Source organism: Psammomys obesus, unplaced genomic scaffold (genome assembly GCF_907164565.1).
Source record: "Psammomys obesus unplaced genomic scaffold, mPsaObe1.curated_primary_1811, whole genome shotgun sequence".
Classification (NCBI taxonomy): domain Eukaryota; kingdom Metazoa; phylum Chordata; class Mammalia; order Rodentia; family Muridae; genus Psammomys; species Psammomys obesus.
The window spans coordinates 62,276,673-62,301,051 of record NW_026585504.1 but is presented as its reverse complement, the minus strand read 5'-3'; the positions used below and the strand labels follow the sequence as shown (position 1 = coordinate 62,301,051).

Sequence of the window (24,379 nt, the reverse complement as noted above, 5' to 3'; positions counted from 1 at the left end):
TGTGTGTGTGTGTGTGTGTGTGTGTGTGTGTGTGTGTGTGTGTGTGTACATGACCCTTTGGAATCCGAGGTCAACCTAGGCTCTAGTTCCTCAGGTGCTATCTGTGTTTTGTTGTTGTTATATTTTGCCTTGTGTTTTGAGAAAGAATAACCCAGCGGCCCTGACTGTATGCTGAACCATGCCCCAGGCACAGGCTCCTTAAAATTATGTGTTCCATAAATGACTAGCTATTTTTCATTAGAGAGAGAAGAGAGGAAAGGATAGAGAGGACAGGTTAGGGAGAATGGATAATAGGAAAACATGTTTTCTGCTCAAGAAGGTACAAAAACGCAATGAATACCTTAACTGCCATAATTCATAATGTCTTATGTTTTCCTTAACAGCCACTCTTTAGTGTGTATTAATACAATCCTTTACTGAGAACTATGATTGATTACTCTATTCTTTTCTTATTTCAGATTTTTCATTACTCATTTAACGCTTCATATTTGATTTACAACATACACACTAGGTAAGTTCTTTGGTTTTCTGAGCCACTGTCAAGCTAAGTTGTCATTGATGTCAGTTTGCTCATGTGAAAATATTTATATCTTTTCAAGGGAAGTATGGGAGTTGAATCCCCCAGAAGTAGAGGACTCAGTGTTGCAGTATGCGGCCTGGGGTGTGCAAGGACAGCAACTGGTAAGCTTGCTCCGCCCCAGACCCTGTCCAGTGAGGCTAAAAGCAACATATTTACAGAACTCACTTTCTTGTGCAATATACCCTGCAAACATTGGTGCTTTCCTAAGTTCCTCTACATTATTCATCTTACGTGATTCCCTAAGAATATATCAAATAAGGGTTGGGAGGTAGTTCAGTGGGTAAGGCACTTGCCAAGTAGCATGAGGACCTCAGTCTGACCTTTGGAACTTGAGGTCATGCTCCCATAAAAAGCTGGGTGTGATGGTGTGTGCTTGTAAGCCCACCCTGGAGACAGAGAGACAGGTGGACACCTGGAACATGCTGGCCAGCCAGCATGGAGCACTCAGCTCCATCTCTCCTAGTACTGCTTGTATTTGACCAATTTAAAAAGTGTACTACATGGTCCAACTATAATTAATAGTAAAAAAAAGGAAAAAATACGGGATACTAAGCCTTTCACAAAATTCACACTGCCTACTACTGTCAATTATTTTGCAAAATTATAGCAAAATTCTGGAAGCAGAAGTATTTGACAGTTATCTGTGCATTTGTATACTTACTTCACCCTTTTTATTTGTTTGTTTGTTTGGTCTTTAAGACAAGGTTTTATGTAGCCCAGTCTGGTCTCCAACTACCTATGTACATAAGGATGGCCTTGAATCTCTGGTCCTTCTGCCACCACCTCCTACATGGTGGGATTACAAGCATATCCTACCATACTGGTGCCCTAATATTTGTGTAGAAGTCAGAACATAACTTGTTCTCAGCTCTCTCCTTCTATCATCTGAGACCTAGGCATCTTCCTCAGGTCATCAAGCTTGGAGGCAAGCTCCTTCAGCACTAAACCTCTCCAGACCCAACGATGTTAGTGCCTTAATTTTCTTTTCTAATACAAACATAGAAGGCTGTAGCATTCTCTAAATTCTACCTATTCCTTACCTAAAAGACTTGATAATGATGTTTTGGAAAGATTGAATTGCTTTTCCATTGAGATGTCTCTTTTCAGATGATTTAAGACGGTACTTATTTTTTACTCATGGTGGTATGGAATTGGTGTCAGCATTCAGTTGTATTAGTTAGACAGAGGCAGGTCTATATTTGGAATGTGACCTGACCTACACGGTTTATTGCTAAACTCACAGTTTGATGAAGGTGTTATATGGAGAATTGTGTAGCTTTCCCCAGTGGTGGATGTTTCCCTCTGCTGACACTGTTCATACAGTGTCGACATTTATGCCCTATTCATGTTCCCTTGCTAATGATTTTGAGAGACTCACATCTTTCTTTGGGGTGCTGTCATTTTACATGTGGTATTGAACTACATTTTCAAGAGTAAGGGGATTGCATAATGACAACGACATCTGAAATGTGAAATAGAATTCATGATAATTTAATCAACATGTATTTGTCTTATTAACAGAGCTAAGCATAATATTTAAAATGTGTTTTAACTGAGTGTAGGAACATCTAGATGTTTTAAATATTAAAATTCACAGTTCAACATTAGCCAGAAGGGCTGAAGTATATTTCTCTTTTTTGTGCTCTTCAATTTCTCCATTAATAAAATGAAAACATCTACACCGTCAACATCATATCATGATAAAATTTTGAATAATAATATTACCCACCCAATACTACTCTTAGGCCACCCAACATTGTTGTTTTTATGAATAATTCATTATAAATTCAATCAATTTATAAATGCAAACAATTATTTTTAAATATAATTTATTTATTACATTTTATTTACTTTGTATCCCAGCTGTAGCCACCACCCTCATCCCCTCCCAATCCTCCCTTCCCTCTCTCCTTCCCTCCCTCAACTCCTCCCATGCCCCTTCCCCAGCCCACTGATAGGGGAGAACCTCCTCCCCTTCCATCTAGCAAAAAAAAATATTTTTAATACCGCTAACTTAAAAATGAAGCAGCAATAGCAATTTGAAAAATCAGATACAGAAAAGCAAATATTGCTCTATGTTCATTGAAAAAATACACAAAACTTTATTTTTTTATTTATTCAATTTATATTCAGATAATAGCCTTCCCAGTACCACCCTCCCTCCCTCTTCTCCCTTATCCTCCTCTCCTAGTCTACATAAAGGGGGATCCCTCCTTCCCTACCAGCTGTCCCTAGTTTATCAAGTCTCTTCAGGAATGTCTGTATCCTCATCCTTTGTAGTATGACAAGACAGCTCCTCCAGGGAAAAATGATCAAAGAGATGGCAACAGAGTCCATTTCAGAGACAGCACCTGCTCTCCTTATTAGGGAACCCACATGAAGACTGAGCTGCCTATGGGCTACATCTGAGCAAGGGGTCTAGGTCCTCTCAGTGCATGGTCCTTGGTTGGTGCATCAGTTTCTGATGCAGGCCTGTCTCGGCCCAGATTTGCTCATTTCTATGGAGAGCTCCTGTGCCTTCCAGGCCCTTCTTTCCTACCAGGTTTTGTTTTGTTTTTCTGTTTGTTTGGATTTTTTAAATTAATTAATGAACATATCAGTCATAGGCCCCTCCCTCCTCTCCTCTCAGTCCCACCCTCCCTTTTCATCTATTCTTTAGAATAGGGTACCCCCCCCCAGACACCCTAGCTCATCTATTCATGTGAGGACTGAGTTCATCTTCCTCCCCTGTGGCCTTGTAGGGAAGTCCCATCAGGGAGAAGTGATCAAAAAGCAGGCAACATAGTCTATATCAGAGCTATCTCCCACCCACTCCTGTAACTAGTGACTCAGCATGAAGCTTAAGATGTCCATAGACTTATCTTCTTGGGGTAGTCTGTCTATCCTGCACTATATATCTAAAATCTGCTTATAAGTGCATATACCATGTGTACCTTTCTGGGTCACTCAGTGGTTTGTTTTCTTTGTTGTTGTTGTTTTTTCTAGATCCATTCATTTACCTGCAAATTTCATGATTTTCTTTTGTTGTTGTTTCTAATTTATTTAATTTATTTACTTTACATCCTTGTAGCCCCTTCCCTCCTTCTGTCTTAGTCCTACACTCTCTGCCTTCCCTCTCAACCCTTCCCTTTTCCTCAGAAAAGCTGAGCTCCTTTTTACATCCATCTCAGCTCATCAAGTTGCATCAGGACTGAAGGTATCCTCTTTACCTGTGGCTTGTCAAGGAAGGCCTGCCAGGGGAAAGTGATCTAAAAGCTAGTAAGTGAGTCCCTGTCCAATGCAGTACCCACTTCACTTCCTTGAGTACCCACTTGAAAACTAAGTTGCTCATCTTTGTAAGGGGCCTAGATCCAATTCATACATGGTCCTTGGTTGATGCTTGAGTCTCAGCAAACCCCACTGGGCCCTGGTTATTTGACTCTGTTGTTTTTCTTCTGGATCTCCTGTCACTTCTGAGTCCTTTTCTTTTTCCTCCCATTATTCCTCAAGACTACCTATGCATCCCCCAATGTTTGGCTGTGAGTCTCAGCTTCAGTTTTGAGGCTCTTCTGGGTAGAGCCACTCAGACGACAACACTGACAGCCTACTGTCTGCAACTTTAGCAGAGCATAGTTCGTAGTGTCAGTGTTTGGCACTCTCCAATAGGGTGGTTCTTTGGTTGGGCCAGGCATAGTTTGGACATTCCCTCAATTTTTGTTCTATCCTGTTTATATTTATCCCTGTGCATCTTGTAGGAGGACCCAAGTGAAGATGTATCAATCTCAATTGGAAGGGGAGGTAGAATACACAGAGTTTGAGGAGAGGGAACAAGATAGGAGACAGGGCACAAAGACTTAAGAGGGTGGCAATCAGACATGAGGAGAGCAGGGACAAGAGGACAGATGCCTATACAGAAAAGAGATACTGTGGGTGGGGATATCTCTGTGACAAACTGGAGACCTAAGTCAGGGTAGGCACCTAGGAAGATATAAGAGTGATTCAAGCAGAGATTCCTAGTAGCAGAGACCATAGAGACTGAAGAGGACATCCTGTAACTTGACTAGTCTTCTAGTAAAGGGTAGGAAACACCAACCCACCCATAAAAACCATGACACAAAATATACACTGCCTAAGAGATATCCTTGTGTTTGTAATGGCTGAGTAGCATTTCCTTGTGTAAATGTGCCACAGTTTCTTTATCCATTCTTTGGTTGAGGGACTTCTAGCTTGAATAAAGCTGGTATAAATATGATTGAACAAATGTTCTTGTTGTATTGTGCGGCATCTTTCTGGTGTATGCCCAGGAGTGGTATAACTGAGTCTTGAGATATGGCTATTCCCAGTTTTCTAATAAAGCACCAGAATGTTTACTAACATGGTTATACAAGTTTGCACTCTCACCAGCAATGGAGGAGTTTTCCACTTTCTCCACATACTTGCCAGCATGTGTTGTCACTGAGTTTCTTATCTTAGCCCTTCTGATGAGTGTAAGATGGAATCTGAGTCATTTTGATTTGCATTTCCCTGATCACTAAGTACATTGAGCATTTCTTTAAGTGCTTCTCTACCATTCAATATTCCTCTGTTGAGAATTCGCTGTTTATCTCTGTATACCATTGTTTAATTGTATTATTTGGTTTGTTGGTGTTGAATTTCTTGTGTTCTTTATATATTTTGGATATTAGACCTTTGTCAGATGGTGAAGATATTTTCCCAAACTGGAGACTGCTATTTCATCCAATTGAGAGTGTTCTTTGCTTTACAGAAGCTTTCAGTTTCAAGAGGTTCCATTTATTAATTGTATATCTTAGAGCCTTAACTGTTGGTGTTCTGTTCAGGAAGTTGTCTCCTGTGCCAATGAGTTCAAGGCTCTTCCCACTTTCTCCCCCAGCAGATTTAGTGTGTCTGTTTTTTTTTTAACTTTTATTAATTACATTTTATTCATTTTGTATCCCCCCATAAGCCCCTCCCTCCTCCCCTCCCGGTCCCACCCTCCCCCCCTTTCTGCATGCATGCCCCTCCCCAAGTCCACTGATAGGGGAGGTCCTCCTCTCCTTCTTTTGATACTCTTGGACTTGAGTTTTGTGCAGGGTAATAAATATGGATCTATTTGCATTTTTAACATGTAAACATCCAGTTAAACCAGCACCATTTGCTGAAGATGTGGTCTTATTTCCATTGTATGGTTTTCGCTCCTTTGTCACAAAGCAGGTGTGCATAGGTATTTGAGTTTATTTCTGGGTCTTCGATTCCATTCCATTGATCAACCAGCCTGTTTTTATGCCTGGACAATGTAGTTTTTATTACTATTGCAACACCTTCAGGAGACTCCATGTTCTCTGCCCAAAGTTTGGCTGTGAGTCTCAGCATCTGCTTCAATCCCCTGATACATTTACATAATGGAATACTTACTACTCAGTTATTAAAAACAAGGAATTCATGAAATTTGCAGGCAAATGGATGGAGCTAGAAAAGATCATCCTGGGTGAGGTAACCCAGTACCAGAAAGACATGCATGGTATATACTCACTTATAAGTAGATATTATCTATGTAATATAGGATAACCATACTAAAATCCACGGGCTAAGGAAACTAAATAATGAGGGGGACCGTAGAGAGGGTGCTTAATTCTCATTCAGAAGGTCAAATAGAATAGACACCAGAAGCAGTTGAAGAGAGGGAACAGTATGGGAGCTTACCAGATGCACTCCGAAAGAATCCACAAAATATTCTTGAGTTAAGCATGCTTGAGACGGAGTCTATGGCTGCAGTAGGTCACAGGGTGTTGGCCAGGGCGTTATTTATGTTGCTGTCTCATGTTTGCCATTGCTAAAATGAAGACATTTGTCTTTGCCTTTAAGCCTTCGTCATTCACGATACTATATCGTTTAAATAGTTTTAAAACATGATTTAAATAGTTTTATTTTATAAGCATGCGGATAATGAAGAAGAAGGAATAAAGCAGGTAGGAAAAAATTGAGAGCTCTATATCATTTATTAAAGTCACAGTGTGGCATTCAGTAATATTTGAGTGTCATATGTGTAGAACAGTGTCATGACACATAATCTATATTTCTGACCAGTAGACATTTGTGGTGATTTTGTGAATGTATTTATTCCCTAAAACAAACTGAGAGTTAAATGTAATGTTTGAAGCAACTGATTAAAATGCAGAGTAAATCTGTAATTCTCTATATGTTTAATATAGTTTTATGGACTTATGTGAGAGCTAGATTGAGCAAATAATAGGCTTAAAAATGTTGAGAAATGCATATGTGAGCATGATAGCCACCAAATTGTATTTCACAATAAATCCTTGAAAATAATCTACATTCACTGTATTTTCTGCATTATATAGATAAGTAGTTTAATAAATAGTCACGAAGCGAATAAACCAGTGATTTTTTTTTTTTATGAAATAGAATGCAGCTGTCCAGATACCAGTGTTTTCCGGTATGCTTGCATTTACCCTGCACACACTTGAGAAACCTTAGAACCCACATTTAATCCTCCTTTGTATGACTGTCTGTAAAACTGGTTCTCTGCAGAGGTGCAGAAACAAGATGTTAAAAATTACCTCAGAGACAAGAACAAATATGCCTGTTGGATGTGGAGGAAACATGTACAGGAACCAGAAGCAGAAGGAAAGGAGTAGAGAGCGGGAGCTGGGGGTGGAGAGCCATCTACATCTCAGTGCTCATGGTGTCAGCGTGACCAATTGCACTGGGCCTCTTATTCCATCCAAATCAGAACTAATAAAATTCTAAAACCTATGCACACAGTAACGTCATGTTTCTTGAGAATCCTTAGAAAGTCTTCATAACATTGACTGCTTTCAGTGATTCTCATTTTCTAGGCCTTGTATATCTGCACTAAAATGATGTCACTTTGGCATTGTCAATGTTGTGGAATCAAATTGTTTGGTTTATTTCATAATTCTCAACATCTAATTACTCCACATATTTTCAAGACGGCTATTAAAAACACTCTTCTCTCCTCTTCAGGGACATGGTGCATAGACACGCATGTAGGCAAAATACCCATACACATAAAATAAACATTAAAAGCTTTAAAAATAAACACATAAACCAAGACTATAGAGTTTCCCATTAAAATCTTTTTTGTGTGAAATTTGGATCTACAGAGCAGAAGGTAACAGACAAAATTAGGAATAGCATTTATTTTTCTATATGAATATACCTTATATTCTGCTTGGCTTATCTTTATTTCATTTTTGAAAGACTTCATTGTTATTAATTTTGATTTTGTGTATATGGGTGCAGGTGCCTATAGAGGCCAGAAAATGCTGGAGTTATAGGCAGTTGTGAATCTCCCAACATAGCTGCTAGAAACTAAATATAGATGCTCTGGAAAAGCAGTGTTCACTATTAAGCACGGAGCCATCTCTCCCACCCCTTCACTTATATTTTCTCCCTAGCTTATTTTCTAGTCACTGATGTAGAGCTAATTGTCATGCCTCCCCAATATTTTTGTTATTTAATACATTCATACAGATACAAGGCACTCCAAGTAAGACCTGCCATAAGTAGTTCAGTTGTCAATTTTTATTGTTATTTTAAAATTATAAAGGAAATATTTTATTGCATGAATTTTTAAATTATGTGGGATTTTAATGTGGGCAGTTTTATGGGAACTAAATCACGGTTCTTGGGGAAAAAAGCTTTTGTAAATGTCTGAAGTCATTTATAAAACTTTTGAAACGGCATCAGTATTTATCAAGGTTGTATTGTGGTACATGCATGCATAGATGCAAATAAATGAAAAGGGATGAATACACAAACGGCTAATGGCGCATGTCGTATGACTATGACAGTCTTTGTCAATATTCCAGGATACCAGCAAACTCAGCGATATGATTTTATGATTGATGAGCCAGTGCAATACTTTAATTAGTTATGGATTCAATACATTAAAGTGTTCTTGATTGTGTACTTACTTGGGGACAATTAATTTCTGATCCTTGATTTTAATTTTCTAATCTTATGTGCTACATAAACAAAATCTTGATTATGCAGAAAACTAGAAGAGACAGTCACATGATGTGCGTGATAAAAAAAAAAGTTTAGCTTGGAGCTTCATTAATTGTCCAGCGTTTTCAGTTGCATTACTGTGAGAGAAAAAATTTGAATGTGGCAAATATTGTGATGAAAATACTTTGGAAGCAGCAAAAGCATATATTTTCTGGAGAAATTGGCTGAAGCAAGTGTTTTATTAGAAGAAATAGTTTCAATAAATATTCTAGAAAGAGAAGACATAGTAAGGGGAACAGGAACAGGGTCTGTCTCTGACATGAACTCAGTAGCTGGCTCTTTGATCACCACCCCCTGGGGGGCAGCCTTGCCAGAGCACAGATAAGGACAATGTAGCCAGTCCTGATGAGACCTGATAAACTAGGGTCAGATGGAAGAGGAGGATGTCCTCCCCTATCAGTGGACTTGTAGAGGAGCATGGGAAGAGATGAGGGAGGGAGGTGGGATTGGGAGAGAATGAGGGGGAGGGCTACAGCTGGGATAAAAAAAATGAATAAACTGTAATTAGTAAAAGAATAAAAATTCAAAAAAAGAAAAGCAGGAGATTTTGCCTTCCCACTTAGACAGTGATTACACAAGTAGACATGTAATTATTCAGATCTCTAGGTATGAAAGTTTGAACGTCTGTAAGAAGGCTGGGGTGCAAAAGTGTAGTTAATTTCTATTGATTTCTGCTTTTATCTGAACAGATTTCTGCCTCCTGAGAGGCAAGCAGGAGTACATGAGGTCTTGGAGCATGTGAGAGACAGCCTGAACAATATCACCTGAAATCCAATTGGCTATTATTCTTAATAGCCACTTTAGGTCCGGTGTTGCATACACCAGGGTAGGCAGTCATCATTGCAAGCTCTTCCCCATCACTATTACAAGCCCTCTTCCCTGCCAAGTTAAACTTCTGGAGGGCAGACGAGCTCTTGACTTTTAAATATGGTGCTGTTCGGTTTACAGAAGGGTCAGCTGCACATGCTGGTGTGTGGAAGACAGAGATTTTATTAAGTATACCACAGGACACTAGTCCAAGAGATCTGGTTATTGCCTAAGTGGTGGACTGGATGCGAATGGCCCCCAACGGCTGATACATCTTAATAATTGGTCCCTAGTTGGTGGAACTGTTTGAGAGCGGTTAGAAGGTATGGACGGCTGGAGCAAGTGTATCAGTGGGGGTGGACTTTGAGGCTTCAGAAGCCCATGAGGGGTGTTTGGGATAATAATGGTCCCCATAGGCTCATACAGTTGAATGCTTAGTCACCAGGGAGTAATACTACTTAAGAAACCAAAATTATTACTGTACAACTGCTCTTAAAACTAAGTTGTGACCTATTTTGATTTTTTGAACAGATTTTTTTTAAAAAATTATTATTATTTATTACAATTTATTGACTTTGTGTCCAGGCTCACCCTGGACACTTTGTGTCCTCCCTCATCCACTCCCATCCCCACCCTCCCTCTCTCTTTGGCCCTGTAATCTTTCCCCAGTCCACTGTTAGGGGAGGTCCTCAGCCCCTTCCATCTGATCCTAGTCTATCAGGTCTCTTATTGTCTTCCTCTGTGGCCTGGCAAGGCTGCACACACCAGGGGGTGGTGATCAAAGAGCCAGCCACTGAGTTCATGTCAGAGAGAGCCCCTGCTTCCCTTATTAGGGAATCCACTTGGAGACCTATGTCTGCTACATCTGAGCAGGGGTTTTAGGTCCTCTCCATGCATGGTCCTTGGTTGAGGTGTCAGAATCTGCTGGGTCCCCAGGGCCCAGGGCCCACTTTTTATTTATTTTTAAATTTTTTTTTTACTCTGTTGGTTTCCTATTGGAATCCCTGTCTCCTCCAGGTTTTTCTATCTCCCCCTGCTTTCATAAAATTCCATGCATTCTATCCAAAGTTTGGCTATGAGTCAGCCTCTGCTTGCATACCTCTATTAGTAGATTGTTCAGAAGCCATCTGTGGCAGGCTCCTATCCTCTTCCCTGTCTTCTCCTGCTTTTGGTATCTATCCTGTTTGTCCTTCTGAATGAGGAATGGGTTCAAGTGTCATTTGAATGACTTCATCTTTAGTCAAACTGTGGTCTTTTTCGTGTTCCTTGAGGATCAATAATTTTCTCTATTTTATTGGTTACTTTTCTGAAATAAAATACCAATAAAAAGCAATTTAAAGAAGAAAGGGTTTATTTTAGCAAATGATTCAGAACGATAGAGTCTCCAGTGGTGGAAAGAGAAGTAGAGAGGTCAATTTCGTCCACAAATGGAAAGCTGAGAGAGAGAACACGAAGTGGAGCAAGTCCATAAATCTTTGAAGCCTGTCCTCCACTGCTGTGCTTCCTCCAGCAATGCTGCAACTTTTAAAGGTTCCATAACTTCACCAAAGAGCAACCCCAACTGGTGCTCAAATGTTCAAATATATGGGCCAATGGGGACATTTATCATTCAGGCCTATTACATCCATTGTATTTTTTTTTCATTTAACTCTGTTTTCAAATGTATTATTCATTCTTAGTTGCGAGTTTGGAGATTAGGGTATATATATATATATATACCCTATATATATATATATACCCTATAAATATACCCTATATATTTATATATATATATATATATAAAAATATATATATCCTAATATATATTTATTTAATATTAATTATATATATATTAATTATATATATTTAATGGTATTTTAGGTTTGATCGGAGATTACTTGTTTTCTTTTTTTTAATTCTTTATTAATTACACTTTGTTCACTTTGTATCCCCCCTGTGGAACCTCTCTTTTCCGATCCCAATCCCTTCCTTCCTCCTCCCTCTATACACATGCCCCTCCCCAAGTCCACTGATGAGAGAGATCTTCTTTACATTCCTTCTGATCCTAGTCTGTTATGTCTCATCAGGAGTGGCTGCATTGTCTTCTTCTGTGGCCTGGTAAGGCTGCTCCCCCTTCAGGGGGAGGGAATTAAAGAGCAGGCCATGTCAGAGACAGTCCCTGTTCCCATTACTATGGAACCCACTTGGATATTGAACTGTCATGGACTACAACTGTGCAAGGGTCTTAGGTTATCTCCATCCATGGTCCCTGGTTAGAGTATCAGTCTCAGGAAAGACCTCTGTGCTCAGATTTTTTGGTTCTGTTGCTCTCCTTGTGGACCTCCTGTCCTCTCCAGATCACACTGTTTCCCATTTCTTTCATAAGATTCTCTGCACTCTGCCCAAAGGTTGCCCATAAGTCTCAGCATCTGCATTGATAGTCTGCAGGGCAGAACCTTTCAGAGGTCCTCTGAGTGAGGCTCCTGACTTTTTCCCTCTTTTCTTCTTTTTCTGGTGTCCATCCTCTTTGCCTTTCTGGATAGGAATTGAGCATTTTAGCAAGAGTCTTCCCTCTTGATTAGTTTCTTTAGGTGTACAGATTTTAGTAGGTTTATCCTATATTATATGTCTATATGAGTGAGTATATACCATGTGCATCTTTCTGATTCTGGGATAGCTCACTCAGGATTATCTTTTTCAGATCCCACCATTTACCTGAAAATTTCATGATTTCCTTGTTTTTTATTGCTGAGTAATATTCCATTGTGTAGATGTACCACAATTTCTGTATCCATTCCTCCACTGAGGGGCTGTTTCCAGCTTCTGGCTATTACAAATAAAGCTGCTACAAACATGGTTGAGCTAATGTCCTTATTGTGTACTTGAGCCTCTTTTGGGTATATGCCTAGGAATGGTATAGCTGGATCTTGAGGAAGCTCTGTTCCTAGTTTTCTGAGGAAGCGCCAGATTGATTTCCAGAGTGGTTGTATAAGTTTACATTCCCACCAGCAGTGCAGGAGGGTTCTCCTTTCTCCACAACCTCTCCAGCATGTGTTGCAACTTGAGTTTTTGATCTTAACCATTCTGATGGGTGTAAGGTGAAATCTTAGGGGGTCGTTTTGACTTGCATTTCCCTTATGACTAAGGATGTAGAACATTTCTTTAAGTGTTTCTCTCCCATTTAATATTCCTCTATTGAGAATTCTCTCTTTAGCTCTGTACCCAGTTTTTATTTTAGATTACTTGATTTGTTGCTGTTTAACTTCTTGAGTTCTTTATATATACTGGATATTAGTCCTCTGTCAGATATAGGTTGGTGAAGATCCTTTCCCAATCTGTAAGCAGTCATTTTGTTCAGGGTCCTTTGCTTTACAGAAGCTTTTCAGTTTCATGAGGTCCCATTTATTGATTGTTGGGCTTAGAGCCTGTTTTGTTGGTGTTCTGTTCAGGAAGTTGTCTCCTGTGCCAATGAGTTCAAGGCTCTTCCTCATTTTTTCTTCTAAGAGGTTTAGTGTGTCTGGTTTTATATTGAGGTTTTTGATTCACTTGGACTTTAGTTTTTTGCAGGGTACTAAGTATGGATCTATTTGCATTTTTCTACATTTAGACATGCAGTTAGACCATCACCATTTGTTGAAGATGCTGTCTTTTTTCCATTGAATGATGTTGGCATCTTTGTCAAAAATCAGGTGTCTGTGTGTCGATTTATTTCAGGGTCTTCTATTCATTTGTTTTCTAAGGAGAGACTTAGTTAAAAGAAAGGTTTGGTGGCACATACCTATAATTCCAGCTCTTGGATACGACAGAAGGATCAAGTATTCAAGGTCAGCCTGAACTACATAGTGAGACATTCTCAAGAACAGTATTAGTTTACTTTCCTTTTTATTGATTGTTTGATTGATTGATTGATTGATTGATTGATTGATTGATTCATCAATGAATGGTAGAAGAGTATGGGCTTAACAACAAAAGCATATTGTATTACATTCAAAAAATATGTAAAAAAGGAAATAATCCTAAACTCCACACTATAAAAATTAAAAAAAATCCTAAGTATGAAATTGTTAATCAAATGACAAAATAAAGATTGGACTCAAATGTAAAAAAAAAAAAATGTTTCTTAACTAAAAGTTTTAATATGTAAAAGGGGAAGGGGAGTGAAGCACTTAAGGGAGAGAGACTAGAGAAAGGTAGAGATTGCTTGCTCTGTCTCCTTATATTTTTATATAATTTATTTAACTTTATTTTATGTGCATTAGTGTGAAGGTGTCAGATCTCCTGGAACTGGAGTTACAGATGGTTGGGAGCTACCATATGGGTGTTGGGAATTGAACCAGAGTCCTTCGGAAGGGCAGACAGTGCTCTTATCAACTGAGCCATCTCTCCAGCACCCTTGCTCTGTCTTCTTAAAAGTTGCCTTAGTTACTCTTTTATTGATGTGACTAAACATGATGACCAAATTAACTTATAAAATAAAACTTTTGGAGGGGCTTACAGCTCAAAGTGTGTCTATAACCATCACAGCAGGAAGCATGACAGTAGGTAGGCATGGTACTGGAGCTAAAACTTACATATGATCCACAAGCATATGACAGAAAGAGAAATACAAAGATAGAGACACAGAAAGACAGAGAAACAGACACACAGAGGGATAGACAGAGACACACAGAGAAAGAGATGAGACACAGAGAGAGCAGTGCATGGGAATGGCATGATGTCTTAGTCAGCGTTCTGTTGCTGTGAAGAGATACCGTGACTATGATAACTCTTGCTTTTAAAAAAGCTCTTAATTAGGGCTTACTTACAGTTTTAGAGGTTTAGTTCATTATCATTAGGGAGGGCATCATGGTGGTATACGAGTAGACATGGTGCTAGAGAAGGAGGTGAGAGTTCTATATCAGGACCTACAGGCAGCAAGAAGAGAAAGACACTAGGCCTAGCACTGTGACACATTTCCTCCAACAAAGGATTGAAATTAAAGACAGTCATAAACAAGGTTATTGGGTGATGGGAATTAAAATGATGTCCTCTAGAAGAAAGGCTTGTGCTCTTAATTGTACTACAAGCTTGTTGGCCTCTCATTATATTCTGTCCCTCATGTGAATTTTAATAGTAAATTGAAGGTGTTTCAGCAACACAGTTTTTATACTTGTAAATCAAGGTCATGTGTAGTTAAGTGCACAGATATTTTGCATAGCTGCCACTAAGCAAGCCATTTCTATGGGACAGACATGTAAATGGTAACTGGTGAACATTTAGTGCCAGCTCTTTCCATTTTATTGTAGCTCTTGCATATCTATTATTCTTTCATCTGACTATACAAGGTTCTTAAATAATGAAGTCAAGACTGGGGCAGTCAACTATCTAAACAATAACGTGTAAGATGCAATTGTTTGTTCCTGCAGTGGGAAGACCTCACTTTGGAGTAATTCAGCATTTTAATAAGTTAGGTTTTAATAGGATTTGAGAAATGGGATGCAAACTCCTTGAGGCACACATTGTCTGAGTCAGTATCAAGATCCTCCCCAAAGGAGTGACTTCAGGTGTCATTCCCACTGGGAGCTTCTTTCCAGCAAGGAAAATATGACTGAAGACATTTGTACTTAATGGAGTCACTGATAAACCACAGCCCTCTATCTTATTTAAATTTTTCCTTATTAGTATACAGAGTAATGGATGTAATTATAGCACCAATATGGGGAGGAAAAGCACACAGCAATAAATGTATAAAAAATGCCATCTTGAAGGTTGCTGGTTCATATGCTGAAAGAAAGAACAATAAAAGGTGGGGTTCTATCTAGGAAAGAAAAGAAATCAATTAGAGGTGGGAAGAGGTACAGAAAAATCAAGTCAGGGGGAACAATGAATGAAATCAAAACACAATGACAATATGACATTGTTGCTATAATTTAGTGTGTATGAAAGTTTTTTGCCTACAAATACGCATGTGTACCACATTCATGCCTAGTTCCTGAAGAGGCCAGAAGAGGTCATTATATCCTATGGAACATAGTTACAGAGAGTTACAAGCTGCCTTGTGAGTTCTGGGAATCAAACCCAGGTCCTCTGCAAGAGCAGTAAGTGCTCTTAAACGCTCTAATCCTTCCTGATTTCTTCAGAGTCGTTTAAGATACATTTTCTAGACTCCATACACGTGTGTTGTTTCTGTGGTTTATCTTGTTATTGATTTCTAGTTTAATTGTACTGGAAACTGATAAGATACAAGAGATCGTGCCCTTGGTGTTTGGTAAGACTTGACTTGTGAGGTAGGTTATGTTTTACTTTGGAGACAGTTCTATTAGATGCTAAGAAGACTGTAGATTTTTGTTCTGTTGGGTGGAATGTTCTGTAGATATCTTTTAAGACTATCTTATCTGGGGAGTAGTTTAGTGTTGAGGCATCCTTATTGATTTTCAGTTTGGGTGACTGATCTAGAGACGAGAGTGGGCTATAAAAATCACCCACTATTACTGTATCACTATCTATCTGACCTTTTCTGTTCACTGGTGTTTATTTTATGATAGAAAAAAATATTGTTACATGGGAAAATGCATAAAATGATAATTTATAAAAATAATCAGAAATTTATAAAATTATGACTTTTAGCTGGTAATGCAAATGCTTGTTTTGTGGGGGAAATGTAGGGAAATACGTGACGTTGCAAGGAATTTGATCAACACCACCAAAATAAAATAAGTGTAATTTATAGAAGACAATACCCCAAGAAAGAAGAGAAAAATATATAAAAATCAGAACAACCTGTTCCTCAAGAGTCAGACAACATAGCATTTCCATGGGCTCACAATGACAGATTTCATTAAATATAGAAGAACTGAAGTCACACAGACTGTGCCCTGATACCATAAGTGAATTAAATTAGAAGCCAAAACAGTCAATATTATATGCACACATGTTTACTGAGGTAAAACTATGCTAGATAAAGTATGTGTATATATATATGCATAGCCAAATGTGATGACTCAAACTTTTAATCCCAGTATTGGGAGTGGAGGCTGATCCAGTAGGATTTCAAGAAATATGAGGTCAGCCTGGGATATATCTTTAATTCAAAGCCAGCCAAGGGCCACAGAATAAAACTTTGTCTCAAAAAAACTTTAAATCATGTATTACATATAAATTCCATGCCCCATGTCCCATATTTCTTACCTATGCTTTATATATATGTACATATATGAACCCATTGGTGTTATTTTAATTTTAAGATGAGACATAAATATGAATATCAAATCAAGACATAAAATAAAAAAATTGCTTCTTGATAATATTGGTTATAAAACTAAGGATGAGTGAAAATTGCAAAATGGAAAAAGTCTGGCCAATCATACATACACATGCACATGCAAACACACATCCACATGAACACATGTACTGATACACAAAATTATATACATTCACACAGATGCACACACATGCACACAGACACATAGATACATAGACCTGCACAAAGAAACACAAATCTGGTGTTTCTTTTGTTTTGATCCCAAGGGCTGCTATAACCAAGGCAGAGGCCAATAAGAAAACTGACTAAAATCTGTATACCTAAAGAAATTAATCTAGAGGAGGACTCTGGCTAAAATGCTCAATCCCCATCCTGAAAGGCAAAGAGGATGGACATCAGAAGAAGAAGAAAACAGGAAAAGAGTTAGGAGCCTCCTACAGAGGGCCTCTGAAAGGCTATGCCCTGCAGACTATCAAAGCAGATAGTCTGCTTTGAGACTTATGGCCAAACTTTGAGCAGAATGCAGGGAATCTTATGAAAGAAGTGAGAAATAGTAAGATCTGGAGAGGACAGGAGGTCCACAAGGAGAGCAAGAGAACCAAAAAAAATTGAGCAAAGGGGTCTTTCATGAGACTCATACTCAAACCAAGTACCATGCATGGAGATAACCTAGAACCCCTGCACAGATGTAGCCCATGGCAGTTCAGTGTCCAAGTAATGGGTTCCATACTAATGGGGACAGGGACTGCTTCTGACATGAACTGATTGGCCTGCTCTTTGATCACCTTCCCTGGGCGGGGGAGGGGGGAAGCAGCCTTACCAGGCCACAGAGGAAAACAATGCAGCTACTCCTGATGAGACCTAACAGACTAGGATCAGAAAGAAGGAAAAAACCCTCCCCTACTAGTGGACTTGGGGAGGAACATTTGTGGAGAAGGGGGAAGAAGGAAGAGAGTAGGAAGGGAAGAGGGAGGGAACTAGAGGGGAGATACAAAGTAAGTAAAGTGTAATTAAAAATAAAATGAAATTAAAATTTAAAATAAAAGAAAACAGACCGGTGGTCTTTAGGCAGGAGCAGGAGCAGGAGCTTTGTGTGAGTTCATACAGAGTAGGACAGTTAAAGCCAGGAAGTAAGACAAGGGGTGAAGGAAAGGATGTAGGAAATTCAGTCACACCTCTCGCTGAACCTTTCTGGCAAGTACATGAGCTTCAGCTAGTCTGTAGAACTACTGTTGACTGCTACTGTCCTGATAATCAGAAAAGTAAATCCAGGGAGAATGAAAAGTCAGGGTTAAATAATATAGAAATATATTGTATATTCTATGTTTCTCTCTCACGTACTATATGTTCTTTTGTGTATATGCATGTGGGTGGTAAATATGCTCATTTATGTTCAAGTATGTGGGGATCTGAGTACACATGCATATATATCTCTCTGCATGTGCTGGGCTGCCAAAGGCTGACTTCAGGAATCTTTATCTCCCCCTTATTTGAGGCAGAATCACTAAACCTGGGATTCAGCAATTCTACTAGACTGGCTGGCCAGTAGGCTACAGGGATCATCCTATCTGCCTCCCTAGACCCAGAATTAGAGATACATGCTTATGTGCTTGGGAATATATGTTTGCTGTGGGCTTAACCTCAATCCTTGTATTTGTTTTCTAAAAATTTTAAGGGTGGAACCACCTCCCCAGCACCGATAATGGCTTTTTATCTACATGACATTAAGAAAATGGGACTGTCTCTGACATGAACTCAGTGGCTGGCTCTTTGACCCCTACCCTTACCCCCAAGAGAGGAGCAGCCTTACTAGGTCACAGAGGAGGACATTGAAGCCAGTCCTGAAGAGACCTGATAACAGGGTCAGATGGAAGGGGAGGAGGATCTCCCCTATCACTGGACAGAAGGGCAGGGAGGAGATGAGGGAGGGAGGATGGGATTGGGAGGGAATGAGGGAGGGGGCTACAGCTGGGACACAAAGTAAATAAAGTGTAATTAATATAAAAAAATAAAAATTTAATTAAAAAAAGGGAAAAAAAGAAAATGATTGTAGGACACTTTGGAATTGCAGAGCCAACTGGAATTATAAGCAGAACAGCTTCAACGGAAAGCAGAGGGTGTTTCTCTGCCATTTAATATTACTCTGTTGAGAATTCTCTGTTTTCTCTACAACAATTTTTAATTGAATTACTTTGTTTGTTGGTGTTTAACTTCTTTAGTTCTTTATATAGTCTAGATATTATCCCTCTATCATATGTAGGGTTAGTGAAGATCTTTTCCCACTGGCATGAATTTGGTTGCCTGCTCTTTGATCACCTCCCTCTGGCGGGGTGGCCTTACTAGGCCATTGAGAAAGAAGATTGAGACAGTCCTGATGAGACCTGATAGGCTAGGGTCAGATAGTAGGCGAGGAGGACCACCCCTATCAGTGGACCAGGGGAGGGGCATTGGGGGAAAAGAGAAGGAGGATAGGACCTGGAGCAGATGAGGGGAGGGGGCTACAGCCAGGATAGAAAGTGAAAAAAATTGTAATAAATAATAGTAATAATAATAATGATGATGAAAAACTTTAAAAAAATAAAACAGAGGGCACAGACCAATAACACTTGTTCTGAAGAACAGTGAGAGGTTTCGAAATAAAAAGAGCTAGAGTCTGGGAACAGTAGGTGTGACGCATGATAACTGGAGATACCAGAGAACCAATAGCAAAAGGTAGGTATAGTGGCAAGTGCCTGTAATTTCAGTAATAGTGAAGAGTTAGGCAGAGTGAGGTGGATCCCTGGAAGCTCACTGGCCAGCTAGCTTAGCCTACTTGGCAAAGGTGCAAGCCAACGTGAGACCTTGTCTCTCTATAGTGTATGGGTAACTGAAGAATGACAGCCAAGATTGTCTTCACACTTGCAATGTACACATGTACACCTCACACACGCTTGTATCTGTATATACATATGCACTTTCTGTGTACGCACAAAAATACTCATAGATACATGTAAACATACACACTGTGCATACATGTCCCAGAAAAATGCTGATATCATTTTGCAGGATCTGTGATTCGATGTGGATGATAATTGTTACAATAAATGTGTCATATTTATGGTAGGAAATTATGAATTTTCAATTCTTGCACTTTTCTAGAGTTTAATTTATTCATACAGGGCTCTGCAGATTGTAAGTGGCCTGACAAAAATTAGGTTATGTGGATAAAAAAAAAAAAAAAATCCTGAGAATTTAGAGGGTTATGTTTTAGCCATGGTAATTCTTGTCCAACAACAGATAGTGACAAATTCATAAAATATTTCATATTTTTGTTATTCTCAGTACATTTGAAGAGCAAGAACAACTTGTGAATGATCTTACTAAAAGATTAATGATGTAAAAAATCCCTCTTCAATTTTTTTCTATAGTTCTTTGAACTTTTGAGGTATTGAGAGTTTCTTGTTCTTATTCATAAGATTTAAAGTTCTATTCTCTTGGTAACTAATCTAGTTTTAATTATACAGCTAATAAAATATTTATTAAGTAATTCAGTGTTCCTGGTGTCCAGTGTTACTCTCAAAGGTCATGACCTTCAAGAATTTAGTTAAAGTACGGAAATTATTCCCTTTGAAGAAAGAAACCCAGCACTTGAGGTTTGTTTTTTTTTTTTTAAGTTTGTTTTTAAAATCTGCAATATGGTATTGTTTTTGTACAATTCAGTTGAAGTGAAACTTAAAAAAAAATTCTGACATATTTACAGTGTAGAAGCAAAAGTGGGGGAGCTGGCTCAGTGGGGAGGAATATTTGCCCTGCAAGCTTGAGGACCTGGGCTTGAATGCCCAGCCCACGTAAAAGTTGTGGCTGCATGGCCCTGCCTTGCCAATGCGGGTAGGAGTTCTGTGGAGAAGGAGTATCATTGCAGCTTGATGTTCAATAGCCTCGCTCCCGTTTCAGTGACAGATCCTGTCTCAAGAAAATAGGATGGAAAGTCATAAAGAGGAACATGGCCTCTGCATAGGCACACGGGCTTAGCATAACACACACAAACAGCCTACATACACCAAACATACCGTGCATGCATTAGTCAAAGAAACTTAGGCAAAATTGCAGTGAACTTTCACATGGTGAATAAATAGATGATGATGGCTTATTCTTTTAGAGGGGAAATACTCCATTTCCTCTTTTGAAGTCAGTCTCTATTTTCCAGTTTTGTGGAGTACAGATTTTTAAAGTATGTCCTGTGAGTCTCTGAATATCCCCAGTGTCTTTTGTCATATCCATCTTTAATCTCTAATTTTGTTAAAATTTTGTTTTGCCCCCTATGTCTTTTAGTTAACTGGACTAAGGGTTTGTCAATCTTATTGATTTTCTCTGTTTCATTGATTATTTTAATTGTTTTTGTTCATATGTTGTGGATTTCAGCCCTGATTTTGATTGTTTCTTCCAATCTCTTTCTTTTATTGTTATTTTGTCTTTTCATTCTTGCTTTCAAGTGTGTCATAAGTTACTAACACTAGGTATTTCCCTTATTTAAATTGTGTGTGTGTTTGTGTGTATAGTTACTCCTTTGAATTTGCCTCTTAGAACCACTTTTATTGTGTCCCATAATATTTGGGATGTTGTGTTTTTATTCATTTCTAGAAAGTCTTTAATTTCTTTGTTTCTGTCTAGACTCATCTTTCATTCAGTTGAGAGATGTTAAGTTTTCATGAATTTGTTAGCTTTCTGTTGATTCTGTTGTTGACACTGAGCTTTAATCAGTGGGGGTCAGATAAGATGAAGGGTGTTTTTTCAATTTTCTTGCATCTGTTGAGATTTGCTTTGTGTCCAACCATGTGGTTCATTTTGGAGAAAGTTCTGTGCAGTGATGAGTAGAAAGTATATTCTTCAATGTTTGGGTGAAATGTTCTATAAATAATTGTGAAGTCCATTTGGTTTATGATGTTAGTTAGCTTGATTATTTCTCTACTTTGTTTTTGTCTGGATGACCTGTCTTCTGGAAATAGTAGGGTATTAAAGTCAACCACTGTCAATGTGTGAGGGTCAAGATGTGATTTAAGTCGTGTTTCTCTTATGAACTTTGATGCCCTTGTGTTTGGTGCACATATATTTAGAATTGCACTATCTTTGTAGTGGAGTTTCCATTTGATGACTATGTAGTGTCCTTCCCTACATCTTCTCAATAGTTTGCTTGAAGTATATTTTGAAAGATCTTAAAATGGCTACACTGGCTTAAGGTTTAGGTCCCATTTTACAGAGAATATTTGTCCATCCTTCCACCCTGAGGTGACATTTACTACTGATATTAAGGTGTGTTTTATGGATGCAGCAGAAAGATGAATCCTATTCTTAAATCTAGTCTGTTACTTCTGTTACTATATGTCTTTTTCTTCGGGAAAGGATAGCATTAATGGTAAGAGATATCAGTGAACAGTGTTTGTTGATTCTTGGTTTTTTGTTTGTTTGTTTGTTTTTGTGGTATGGTGTTTTCCCCTCTTTTGATTGGCTTGTCTGAGATAATGTATTCCTGTGTTTTCTTTGGTGTAGTTACGTCTTCAGATTGAAGTTTCTTGCTTTTCTGTACATTTACCTATCTAGATAGATATTGTTAAATTAGGCTTTATTGTGGAAATTGTTTCTTTCTCCATCTATTGTGATTCATAGTTTTGTTGTATATAGTAGCCTGTGATAGATCTGTGATCTCTTAGTGTTTGTAGGGCACCCTTTAAGGCCTTTCTGGTTTTTAGAGTCTCCATTGAAGACTCATGTGTTATTAATAGGTTTCCCTTTATGTTTGATTTGTTATTTCTCACTTGAAGATTTTAATATTCTTCCTTATTTCTATGTTCCTATATTCTATATACTTAATGTATGGATTATTATTTGTCATCAGAGTTCTGTATGCTTCTTTCACCTTGATAGACATCTCTTCTTCTTTAGGTTAGGGACATTTTCTTTCATGATTTTGTAAAAGACCATTTCAGTTCCTTTGACCTGTGTATTGTCTCCTTCATTTATTTGTATTATTCGTAGATTTGGTCTTTTCATAGGTCCTAGAGATCTTGGATGTTTCATGCATGGATGTATTTTAGATTTAACAATTTCTGTGACCTAGGTATTTACTTCTTTCATCTTGTCTTCAGTTCCTGAGATTTTTACGTTCTGTTGGTGAAGTTTGCCTCTGAGGTTCCTGTTCTACTTCATAAGTTTTTCATTTCTAGTTTTCTCTCAGTTTGTATTTTCTTTATTGATCCTACTTCCACTTTTATGTCTTTAACTGTTTTTATTTTTCATTTCATTCCATTGTTCATGTTTTTATAGATTCTATTAATGGATTTATTCATATCCTCTTTAAGGTACTTAAACATATCCTAATAGCTGTCTTGAAGTCTTTGTCCTGTGCTTCAGCTATGTCACAATGCTCAGAGCCTACTGTAGTAGGGTTCCTCGGTTCTACTGGGGACACATTGTTCTAGATGTTCCTGGTTTTGTTTTTTGCTGGTCTCTAGACAGGTGGGTTTGAGATGACTGTAATTCTCCGTGCTGATATCTGGCCTTGTCTTTGTTAAGTAGGTGTTCTCTTCCTTGGTTTCCATTGCCCTTTCTGGTTCTACGGAGAGTAGGGTGGCTGTAGCTTGCTTGGTAGGTCATCCCTAGTAGGATCCTGCCAGGTGGCATCACTGGGCATCCAGGTAGAATATGTTTCTAGGTATTGGGGGCTGACACTAAGGAATGGGGATGAGCAGTTGTGAGGCAGCTGAAAGGTCCACAGGAGGGAAGAAAGCTGGGTGTTGAATAGAGAGGTAGGAGAGGTAACAGCAGGTGGTTGACTGCAAAGCTGGGGATAAGAAAGGAGGACTGAAATTGGAGAACTTGACAGAGTAAAGGCTTCCTGCCTGGCCAGCAGAATGGCCTGGCTCTGATCTGTCTGTGGATTTCTATGGAGAAAATACCTGCAGTTGTGGCTGAGAAAGAGGAATTATTTGGCATAGAAATGCTGTAGGAAAAGATACCCAGAGTCGACAGGGAATTGGGGGCAAAGAGAAATGGAGGGCGGCACAGCAGGCCCAGCTACAAAGCAAGAATAAGACTGGAACATCGGAATTTGAGGAAATGACAAGAAATGAAGATGGGAAGTGGTCGAAGTCAAGTTTTCTTTTTTTATTGTTTAAAATTATTTATTTAAAAATAAAACAATTACAATTATTACAGTCAATGTTTTCTTTAATTTAATTTAATTTTAATTTATTAATTACACTTTATTCAGTTTGTATCCCCCATTAGTCCCTCCCCCCTCCCCTCCCAGTCCCACTCTCACTCTCCCTTCTTCGTGCATGCCCCTCCCCAAGTCCACTGATAAGGGAGGTCCTCCTCTCCTTCCTTCTGATCTTAGTCTATCAGATCATATCAGGAGTGGCTGCTTGTCATCTTAATTTGGGATAAATAAATATGTCTGGCCCACTTACAAGTGCTACTTATCGTCTATGGTGTTTTTAACAGGAGTACCCTTATAAAATCATGTATGTGGATGTTTGGCCCATGGGGAGTGGCACTATTAGGAGGCATGGCTTTACTGGAGTAGGTGTGTTCTTGTTGGAAAAAAATGTGTTACTGTTAGAGAGGGCTTTGATATCTCCTGTGCCCAAGCTCAGCCCAGTGTGGAACACAGTCCTCTCCTGCTGCTTTCATATCAAGATATAGAATTCTCATCTCCTTCTCCAACATCATGTCTGACTTCTGGCTACAATTCTTCCTGCAATAAT

At 38.8% G+C, this 24,379-nt stretch overlaps 1 protein-coding gene across 1 annotated transcript in view; it reads left to right on the top strand.

Annotated features, from left to right (window-relative positions):
• The window catches only part of Dpp10 (dipeptidyl peptidase like 10), a 706,326-nt gene that overhangs the window by 526,142 nt on the left and 155,805 nt on the right, over positions 1–24,379 (top strand). Inside the window, exons 6-7 of the mRNA XM_055601904.1 lie at positions 459–511; positions 600–681. Coding sequence (XP_055457879.1) covers positions 459–511; positions 600–681 — 135 coding nt within the window. The remainder of the gene's footprint in view (positions 1–458; positions 512–599; positions 682–24,379) is intronic.